Source organism: Cicer arietinum, chromosome 4 (assembly GCF_000331145.2).
Source record: "Cicer arietinum cultivar CDC Frontier isolate Library 1 chromosome 4, Cicar.CDCFrontier_v2.0, whole genome shotgun sequence".
In the NCBI taxonomy this organism is placed as follows: Eukaryota; Viridiplantae; Streptophyta; class Magnoliopsida; order Fabales; family Fabaceae; genus Cicer; species Cicer arietinum.
Genome location: NC_021163.2, coordinates 59,858,720 through 59,870,129, shown reverse-complemented (window position 1 = coordinate 59,870,129; position 11,410 = coordinate 59,858,720). Strand labels below are relative to the sequence as shown.

The 11,410-nt window shown below is 30.4% G+C and overlaps 2 protein-coding genes across 3 annotated transcripts in view; one reads left to right on the top strand and one right to left on the bottom strand.

The window, feature by feature from the left end:
- Window positions 1–3,239, bottom strand: part of LOC101506312 (V-type proton ATPase subunit c''2) — a 5,675-nt gene extending 2,436 nt beyond the window's left edge. Inside the window, exons 1-4 of the mRNA XM_004498589.4 lie at window positions 2,957–3,239; window positions 2,792–2,869; window positions 307–477; window positions 3–194 (exon numbers count right to left, since the gene is read on the bottom strand). Of these exons, the coding sequence (XP_004498646.1) occupies window positions 26–194; window positions 307–477; window positions 2,792–2,869; window positions 2,957–3,090 (552 nt within the window). The 5' untranslated portion in view covers window positions 3,091–3,239 and the 3' untranslated portion in view covers window positions 3–25. The remainder of the gene's footprint in view (window positions 1–2; window positions 195–306; window positions 478–2,791; window positions 2,870–2,956) is intronic.
- Window positions 3,240–4,999: 1,760 nt separating this feature from the next.
- On the top strand, window positions 5,000–9,477 carry LOC101505678 (uncharacterized). Of its 2 annotated transcripts, XM_004498587.4 has the most exons (3): window positions 5,000–5,142; window positions 5,693–7,883; window positions 8,462–9,477. In XM_004498587.4, the coding sequence occupies exons 2-3, from the start codon at window positions 7,464–7,466 to the stop codon at window positions 9,395–9,397; spliced, it is 1,356 nt and encodes a 451-aa protein (XP_004498644.1). In that variant the 5' UTR covers window positions 5,000–5,142; window positions 5,693–7,463; the 3' UTR covers window positions 9,398–9,477. The 2 variants fall into 2 exon arrangements, with proteins under 2 accessions (XP_004498644.1, XP_027189082.1); XM_027333281.2 differs by lacking the exon at window positions 8,462–9,477 and having other exon boundaries at window positions 5,693–6,036.
- The last annotated feature ends 1,933 nt before the right edge of the window (window positions 9,478–11,410 follow it).

Below are 11,410 nucleotides of genomic sequence, written 5' to 3'. Positions count from 1 at the left end.
TTCCTGCACACTGATACAAGGCAAACTAAACTTTTGAGGGCCATGTTGCTTGAGCTGACATAATAATTCCAACAATAACTCCGAATAGGCCAAGCGCACTACCGAAGATCTCAATCACAAGAATTTTCACAAAGAGAGTTGAGTTTTGAGCATCAGACAATGCGCAGCTGCTTCCAATTATTCCTACACACAACCTGCAACAACAAAAACAATTGAATATGTACAACAGGGACGAATAAGCTCTCCCTTCAATCGCCAGGATAATTACTGTGAAGATATGAGACACAGGTAAAAAATAATACACACCCACAAACGAGATTTGCGAAGCCAACGATGATTCCAGAAGCAAAGATTGCATATCCAGCTCTCATAGATTCGGGTGCGTAGATACTTGCTTTTGGAACGGCTTCTAATTTTGTCTGCAGGATAATAGCTACAATAACACCATATATAGCAACAGCTTCACAGAAGATTACACTGAAATTCCACAAACACCAAGAAGCATATGATCAAGTCAAGTGCCACAAATGGCTATATTTGGACCTATTGCTGCTGCACCAGGATAGTATATGTAGATAATATTTAATTACATGTAAAAGAACACTAGCATTCACAGCACTCAAATATAACAATCTTAAGTTTAAAGATCGAGAAAGAAACTTTAAATTTCAAATTAAATAAATACAGCATTTACAATCTTAACATACCATTTATTTAGCCGTTAGAGGTTTAAAAAAATGTGCTATTCTTATATGATGCATTGATGGTTATTTTAATTGTGTTTAGATCAAGTTTACTAAGTTCTCGAAATAGTTTATAATGAAAATCTCAGATAGTGCTTTTAAAACTATATATTATTCTCTAAAATGTAATCAAAACCTAACACACATCAAAAGCCAAAAGATTATATAATGAGCTCTATCACAATCACTTTCACATGATTTGATATAAGGAAAATCAAAAGTTTGTTCAGTTTGAAAATATAATTTCTTTCTTTCCAACCAATAATTAAAGTGTTACCTTGTTATCATTTTTAATCCTGGCCCAAGAATTAACAGAAGAATTCACCATTCACAACTAAGCATACAAAAAGTGCATATAAAGTTCAAAAATTGATGAACAAATTCAGAAATCACAAGGTTCAAAACGATTAGAGTGAAGGATGTTGGGACTGGGTTCCTCTTGTTGGAGCTGGGTCACACAATTCACCTTGGTAGAGCTAGGTCACACAATTCTATGCAAGTCCTTGAATGTATTCCAGAATTTGCACAAAAATGGTTTGGTTGGTAGTATGCAGTAAAGAATTTCTTAATTTTGGTGTGGCAATTAAAGAGAATATTATCCTACTTCATTCCTACAAGTTACAAGACATCCCTTTCCAACAAAGCAACAAAAGTAACAACTACAGCCAAACCCTGTATGCTTAGCTAATACTACCAGGTGAAGTTAGCTACATACATCAATCAAACAACGCTGCACTTAATTAAAACCCTTTAAACAAATCAAGCAAGGACAAAATTTTGGAAAAATGCATCAAATTTCGTAAAAAAGTTACAGGTGAAAATAATTATTAGAATTTAGAAGAAACCTCAAAACATTTCTGAAGCCATTTATACAGAAAACATATTTAACAATCAAGTTATTTTCCTCCACAATAATTGCCCGGAAGTGCTTCTTTGTGGGCAAACGTATGAATCTGATATAGGGTTCCTCGAGTCATGTAAACCTTCCATAAAACAGTATCCAGTGATATATTATTATGGACAGTCTGTCGATGCCACTGGTACACCCAAATGGAGGTTGAACCACACTAAACCAAATTAGCCAGAGTGAAGGGAAGTTGACATGGAAGATAAATACAACTCCATCTATAATGCTACTTAGTGGTAACTGTTAAGCCTTTTCCTGCTCGATTAACAATGTCAATACTTAAGCCTGTCTAGAAGTTTGACTTCAGCCCACATTGACTTAAACAAATGAATACAATCTATATCCCAGACAACTACCCAGATGCATATTTGAATTCTAACATCATTGAAGGGGAATACAAGGTATAAATAAACTTCAAATTAGTTTACTCAGTATTCTTCAGCTTTTATATATGACACATCGGTGAGGAATGGATTTCAAAATGGAGAATGAAACTTAATGAAAGAAACATTTTATCTTCTTTCCTTTTTTTCTTTTCGAATATTAACCCTTCAAATCAGACCAAATGATCGTTCATTATCAATGAGAAATAAAGACTATCTCGTTGATTATCGGCTAGAAACAAATGCTCAATACATAGTAAAATCACTAATCACTTCACCCCCAAAACTAAAATGATAGGTTTCAAAAGTTTTCGATAATATAAATCGTCAATCAATCAATCAATCATTAAATCACCAACAAAGTAACAACTTTACAGTGTCAAAAAATCAGTTCTAAATTATTTCCTCAACACTAAAGATCAAGTCATAAACTTCATCATGATTTTCGGTCCAAAAAAAAAAAAAAACTTTATCATTTACTTTCAACTGAAAAGAAAACACAATCTATTCATAAGCATAAAAAGAGAAATACGAAGCACTAAGCATCAAAATTAATACCACAACAAAACAATTCCTAGCCTTGCAACAAATAATTCATCACCCTTTCGTCTTGACATCAACTAACAAGACATCTCAACATTCCAAACTTCAATCAAAAAACAACAACCTAAGTTCCCTATCTAAAAAAATCACTAAAAAACAAAAAAATATAAATAATAGAGTACAAATGAAAATTAAAACGAATTGAAGAAAATCACCTAATGAGATTTTTGGAAGTGATTCGGGGAGCCTTAATTGCAGCACCGATCAAACTACTACCGGTAATGTAAATTCCCCTACAAATGTAAAATAAACGGATTGAAACGTTAGGTTAACGGAAACGGAGAATCGGTTACGGAAAAGTGGAGGAGGAAAGGGGTTACCAAGCAGCGCCGAGAACGGAGACGCCAATTGAGATGGCGATACCGATAGCGGAAAAGGTGTAAGGAGAGATCTTAACGAGAGCTGCAGCCCAAGAACTGGAATGAGCCGCAATGATTGCTGCAGATGCAGACATGGTGATGATTGTGTTCGTTCGTGTTGCGAAACTATACGATTGGGATTGGGATCGGATCTCAGAGCTTGTGTTTTGTTAACCACGTACAGAGAGAGAAAGAATAAAACGCAGTGCCGTTTTTCTATTGTGATTCTCAACTCAGGAAAAATGGATAATTTTCGACTAAATAATTGTTTTATAAATTATTAATACAAAATATAAATTATATTATTACTTCACATTTTGTATGATTATTTTAAAATTAATAATATGATATAGAAATGTATTAGCACACTTTAATATTAAACTTTATTGATCTAGCCATCAAATTAATTATTTTTATTGAATAAATTAAAATGTTTGATACTTTATGGGAATTTTTTAGTATGATCGATACGTTTTTATTTTTGATTTAATAAGATGGAAAAGTTAATTTTTAAAATTAGTGAATTTAATGTGTCAATTTTTATCGGTTGATAGTCCAAGATAAATTAGTAATATAATTAATAGGTATGTTAAAAAAAAATAAAAATTAATGCATCTGCTAATTTAAAAAAAAAAAACTAAATTTAAGAATAACTATTTTCCTACTTATGATCATTATTTTCTTTAAATTAAAATAATGCATATAATTAAGACAAAAATAACAATTGCTTAAATTAAAAAAAAATAAACTAATTAAGTCATTGTTTTCATGAGTAGAAAAAAAAGTCATTGTTTTCAATATTTTTTTTATAAACATCAATAAAAATCAAAACAAAATTCGACTTACATCATATTAAAAATTGTAATATCTATAAATTATAAAAACAACAAAATTAGTTAATATTTTTCAATTTAAAAAATTAAATTTTTACATCACAAATTTAACGTACTAAATTGACAATTTTATTTTTAAATTTTAAATTTTGATCTCCTCAATCAAATATCCAGTGAGTAAAATTTTTCGCCTAAAAATTCAAAAAGTAAAATTTTTCGCTTAAAAATTCGGTACACAATTTAAAATTATCGAAAATTTCATTTTTAAAATTTTCGATTATACAATTTGTTTGCATGAAATTTCGCCAACATTATTTATACTACCGAAAGATTGTGCCTTAAAATTTTCGATAGTTAATTATATAATATCAAAAAATTTAAATTTTTGAAATTTTCGGTAGTTACTTTTACTCAATCATAAATTTCTAAAATCTGGCATGTATTTTCTTTTTTTTTTTTGAATTTTTTAACCTTTTTTTGAAATAAAGATGGAAAAAAACACAACCATTATGTATAATTTGACTGAAACATTTATAACTGATTAAATTTTTGAGTCACGAGAAGCTGTCATATCATAGACAAGAGAGATTGACCGACAAAATCGAGTAGCTGTTATTATTACTCGTTATGGTCCTCACTGAAAAAATTAGAATGAAAAAAGTTGAAAAAAAAAATTACAAAAAAACAAATTGTTCCTAAAAATTCAATGAAAAATGAAATTTTCGGCGAACTTCTCGAAAATTTGAAATTTTTAGTAGTTATGAGTCAATACTGGAAATTTCAAACAACGAAATTTCCGCTATTGAAAACAAACTATTGAAAATTTCAAATTTTCGGATGAAACTCCCAAAAATTTCAAAAATGAAATTTCTAGTATTAAAAATGATTACCTAAAATTTAATTCCTTCTAAAATTTTTAGTAAAAAATAAAAATTATAGAATATAATAACACTTTTTAATTTTTACAATTTACTTAAGACTATTTTAAATATTTTAAACTTAAATTTTTTAAATAAGAGAATAAACATTTCAAAACATAACGAGTAGAAACCGTCTTAAAACAGTCCGTCGCTTGGATCCATAGGCCCAAATACACGGGTCCAAATCCATTTGTTTTTGAATAGGCCCATAGTCATTAATAAAAAATAAACATTTTTATTTTTAAAAATTAATTAATTAAAACCCTAAAAGAACAAAAAACTCAGAACTAAACTATAGTCGCCTGAACTCATCTTGTCGTAAAAAGCAATAACTCGCCGGAAAACGCAATCGGAGTTTATCTTCGGCCATCAGAAACACAGAACTTCCGTCCAGGTATTCATTCTTTTATTTCAAAAATTCATGATTTTCCTTCCCTCTCCTGTAGCGCGTGCGAAGATGCGATTCCATCGCGAATTGCGGCCCCTGCAAAAGCAACGCAACGTAGAATCGCGTTGCCGACGATCTCCATTCCGCACCGCGATTCACAACATAGCTTCATAATGCTTAAAGTTGTTGATATTCGTCATTTATTAAATTCCATAATTTATTGTTTTTTTTTAATTTAAATTTCTTTTCCAATGTCGTCATTCATGATTTTCGAAACCTATTTATGCAATTCAGATGAAAACTGTTGAATTCATAATGTTGAATTTGATGTCATGTATTATGGATCACAAAATGCACATTAATTTTATAGAAATTTGATGCTTTAATTGAAAATTCTGTTGAGTGATGCAATACTGTTATGTAAAGTAATTTTACTGTGTAACATTTTTAATTTTATTTCTTTTTATTGACACAAGTCACACAACAAAACTAAAGTTGATTATGTGGAATAATTATTGATTTGTAATAATAATTCATTAGTCTATTTTTTTTATAGAGTAAGAATGGGTGACAAGAAGAAGAAGGCTCAGATGTTTGTGAAACTTGTGTCTGCCGCCGGAACTGGATTCTTCTATGTAAAGAGGAAACCAAGAAATTTTACAGAGAAGCTTGAGTTTCGAAAGTTTGATCCCAGAGTTAACCGCCATGTTCTCTTTACAGAAGCTAAAATGAAGTGACATAGCACATCGCCCCGTCGCTTCATTCCGATATAATGTAACAATCATGTACTGCTTTTTGAGATAATTATATCACATTTGGGATTTCAGCTTGAATAATGCTAATTTTTATATTGTTTCTGACTATGTTAGTTTTGATTTATGGAATCGTTATTATGTAGTACTATTTGGGATCGTTTGTTTGAAGTCATCTGAATCTATTTCTAGGAATAACTTTCCAAGAAATATAATGATGAAATCTTATTCCTGGGTATTTTTAACAAATTGTTTGACTAACATATTAGAATTTTAGGCATCTTGTTTTATAATTCTTGGGAATAACTGAAACAAGTTTGATTTTCAATGTATGTGCTCTGAAGAATAGATGTTATAATTCTTATAAAATACCCTTATTATATCAAAAGTGAATTTTTGTTAATCTTTCATTTTCTTTTGTCCAGGGTCTTGTCCAAATAGTCTTTACAAAATCAAGTTACATGCATACAAGCAATCTAGCTCAAGTTATTATTTACTCTCTATGCTTTTAATCTCCGTGTTGTGAAATCAGTACAAGTTTTCTTATATCAACCAGAGAATCTATAAGTTTACATTGTGAAAGTTGCAGATTCAGATTGTGTGCAGTCAAGTGTATCTATGTCTCTCCAACTTGTATTTTTTCATCTTTTTGAACAAAGCAATCAAGAGTTGAAAGTGTGTAAAAAATAGATCCATTGGTTGATATTATCGTGTGATTGCAATGATTGTATCAACCATCAGACTGAACCTAATCCTGGTCTGAAAGACACCATATAGAGATTGAAGTCCATGAGAATTTGATAATTGTGTTTATGATACCTCCATAGTTTCATATATCCAATTTTTGACATTGACTTGGAAACAAACTGGCATATTATTACTTGGACAGGTTTCTGTTTGTTTTTTTTTGCTATAGTAGTAGCATGTGCAAAATTTCTAAATGAACATATTTAGTCTGGCATGTCTTAAGATCATTGGATAATCAATTGAGATTACAAATCTTAAACTCATATTCCACTGTCCCATACGCTTCTTATTCTGGCAATTTTTACACTATTTCCCAAAGCATCAGTCTTTCCCAAGGAAGTCCTGTCAAAGAAATGTACAAAGTGTGACACGTGATATTGATCTTGTAAATAATCTTATTTTACACAACAACCAAATTGGTGAAGAGATAGTTGATTGGACTTAGTGACAAAGTTAGGGAGACCTGTGATAAAAAAACTATATTCATTTGTTTACAAACAATCTAATCTTTTCTATTATAGCCAATGTGTAACTTGTTTCTTCAACAACCCCAAATAAGCCAACATTCATGGAACATGAAAATATCATTGGCTCGTGTAATATGCTATTATTTTTCTGGCACATGATTTGTTTCCCTTTGAAATCCACGAATTATATGCACCTTTTCATTCCTCGCGTCACATATACATCATCATATGGCTATTTGTGCCTTAATATATATAGCTTATATAATTCTGTGAAACCACATGAATAATATCATTGCTTTGGTACTACTCATAGGAATAGGTACATAGTGTTGTTGTATCCTCCAATTCTTTCTACATAAAAATGGCAACCACAGTAAGTACTATATGCAAAAGAACCGTGGTGAGCACAAAGGCAGTTGAAGCAGGGAAGTACCTACCCTTATCAGTTTTGGATCGTTTGATGGAGAAAAACCGTATTAGGATGGTGTACTATTACCAAACTTCAGGAGATTTAGAGCTTGGAATATTGACCAAGAAGTTGAGAGAGACTTTGTCAGAGATGCTTATTCATTTCCCTATAGTGACTGGAAGGTTGTTAAGAGATGATGTAGGGCATTGGAGGATCAAGTGTAATGATGCTGGTGTTAGAATGGTGGAGTCAAAAGCTAAGGGGAGTGTGGAAGGGTGGCTAAGAAATGTGGATAGGGAAAAGGAACTCAAACTTGTTTATTGGGAAGACATTCCTCAAAAGCCTTATTATTGGTCCACTTTTTATGTCCAGGTTTGAATTTTTTGTATTATAAAAAAAGTTGGAGACCAGAAATTATTAGGTATTAAAGTGGATTAATGATCTTTTTATAAGTATCTTTTCAAGAATTTGAATTCAGTCTATTGAAATTACAAGGTCAAACTCTTAACTAGCGTCTCAATTAATATTGATGAGATTTCAAGATATCAAGAAGATAAATATTTTTATTTTTATTTTTTATTATACTTTTTTATTGGTCTTTAACAGCACAACATCAATGATGAATCATATATTCTATAATAAGTTAACAAATTCTTTAAAATGTGATTTCTTTTTTCTTTCAAAAATTTAGTGGTAAAAATTCAAACACAAGTAGTGTGGAAAAGAGGTATACTGGAGGTTCAAATACATACTCCAAAATATCAAATGTTTCAATAGTTTTTTACCACATGAGTTGACTTAGAAGATGATTAATTTACAAATTATTGAATCAATTTTAAAAATGTAAAGAAATAACAATGTATTAGGAAGAGCTTATTGTTAACATTTATGGCAGCTAAATTCATTTTCACTTTAAGCTAGATTATCTTAAATTATTATGTTAATTTCAGCTGACTGAATTTGAAGAAGGTGGATTAGCAATTGGCCTAAGTTGCACTCACCTCTTGGCAGATTCCATTTGTGCAACAAGATTCATGAAGACTTGGGCTGACATTTCATTAGGCAACAAAATGATTTCTCTTCCAATATTCCATCCTTTACCTTCTCAAAAATCACAAAACAAAAAACTCAATAATAACCAATATATGGGCTTAATAGCTCACTATAAATCTTCAATTGAGAAGCCCATTTCTATCAAGGAAGCAAGGTACACTACCATTTCCATGGGCTTTTCAGATCACATGGTTCAGGCTTGCATGTCCATGGCCCAACCCAGTGGCCCATCAAGCCCAAAACCAACAACACCCTTTGAAGCACTAGCAGGGTTATTTTGGGTCGCTTTAAGCAAGATCAAAGGAATTAAAAATGGGCTTGTTGACATGTCTATATGTTTGGATGTAAGAAAAATATTGGGCTTAGATAAAGGATTCTTTGGGAACTCCATGATATATAATAAGGTGCATTTAGAAGGAAATTTCAATTTGGATGAGAACAAATTTCCACATGCTACTAGGGCTATAAGGGATGTTGTGGCTACAATTGACAATGAGGGAATTATGGATCTAATTGATTGGTTTGAAAATAATGATATAAATTCATCACCAATGATGAATGGTCATGATTTGGTTTGTACTAGCTTAGAGAATGTGAACCCTTATTTAGCTATGTTTGAAGAAAGATTAAAACCAATTCGTGTGTCTTATTACATAGAGCCAATTTTTGGTGAAGGACATATTTTGATTTTCCCAACACCACATGATGAAGGTCCCTTAGGAAGGGTAGTAATGGTGACACTTCAAGAAGAGGAGGCAATTAAGCTTTGTGAAGATGAACTTATTTCACAATTCTCACCCACTATCTTGATGAATTGTGTCAATAAATATTAATCATGCTTTATGTATATGTCTGTCGATGTCAATAATGATGACATTAGCTTGAAATGAAATAAAACTAAATTTGGGTTTAATTTTTTTATTTTATTGAAAGTTATATATTTTTTTAAGATTAAAAAAAGAACAAATGGAATAGACAAAGTTGATAAATTTGTAATTAAATATGTGTTAAAAATACTTTGTAAAAAAATGTGTAATTGTTGGATTAAACTTTTTCTAATTTAAATATTCAATTATAATAGAATACTTATTGACAAAAGTTAAAAATCAAAGTGGGTTTATAATATCTATTTATATATATATAAAAATTTTAGTTTGTACAAATGGGTGTAGATTGAGGACGTTTCCCTATCAAAATCATTTATCCATTGTGAATTTGGGTCCTGTTAGGCTTGAAATTAATTTTTTCAATATATGAATTATTATTAAAAAAAAATGAATGATAAAATTAATCTTATGAAAGAATTACATATTTTTATAAATTAATTTGTAATATTTTAAATTTTATTAATTAATAACAAAAATCTAAAACAATTGATTAATTAAATAATTTTTAAAAATCTATTGACACTATTAAATAAATAATTTTAATTTTAAACAAAAAAAAAAACACTACTAAGTACATAGTTATATTATATATTTTAGATAAGTTAAACTAAATATGATATATGTATCTATATATATATATATATTAAATGTAAGACCCATAGTTTTAAATTCTAATTTATGTATTTTAGTGTACTTTGGTATTGAATTCTTAGGCTTTTTAGCCAAGTTATTGATATTTTGTGAGTTTAATGTCCAAAAATATCTTTTTGATGCCCCGATTAAAATTATTCGTCGATAAATAAGATTAAGTACGATGAATCTTTTGTCGAAGAATATTTTATTTATGTTACGAAGAGATTAATACCAGATAATTTTATTAAAAATATATTGGGTTGCTGAAAATTTTATCTGTCAATTGAGTTGCGACGAGAGTAGACATTTTTATCAAAACAGTTTGAGATGTGAGTGAAGTGATGTGTGTAAGAGTTGTTAAATAATTGTTTGGGTTTGGTTTTAAGTATTATATATATATAAGTGTGGGAAACCAAATAAGAAAAGGAAAAGAAAGGAAAAACAAAAACAGAGAAGCTTCCCCCCTGCCTCGCGAAACCATCCATCCATTGTTCTCCTTTCTTTTCTTCTTTTGATTTCTTTGTTTTCTTTTACTTCAAGAAAAGAAACCCAATGTTTGGTGATTGTGAAAGAGAAGATTTCCCAGCTTCTTTCTTCCTCCCTGATTCGGAAACGAAGGAAATTGGGTTAGGAGTTTTCAAAACCGTCAAACACAAACCTTCACATTTCTACTAGATCTAAGCTTTATTTCGCGGAGAGATAGAAAAGAAAGTTGTTCATCTTTCTGCTACGGAGCTAGTGAACTAACTTTGGAAGTGACAACGTGAGCAAAGATTTTATCGAAATTGATCGCAGTACCGTAATTGCTCGTTAAAGCTACCGTTAAGATAACGGCTCCTTCCAAACTTTTAGCTTGTATATAGGATGCTAAATGTGCATTTGTGGAGTTGGAATTTTGTGAAATGGATGTGTGATTTTGTAGAAAAGGAATTTATTTTATTTATGTATGTTTTTGAGGAAATTAAATTTGAAGTGTTTGATGTGTGGTTTGTGAAAATTAATTTGACATGATTTATGTTTGAAAGTGAGGAAATATTTGGTTGATTGATGATTGAGATTGGTGTGGTTTTTGTGGAATTTGAATTTATCGAATTTAATGTGAATTGTGGATTAAATTTGATGTGTGGTGGTGAAAAATATATGTTCGAGTATGCTCTGTGTTGAATTTGAAAATCATTAGTGTTAAATGAGTATTAAAAATAGGGAATCTTTTAATATCTGCATTTACTTAATGATTATTGTGGAAAGATTCAGAGCATGCTCATGCATTTCATAGTACATGGTGACCGCGATGGTGCCATGGTGATAGTGGTGACCGTGATGGAC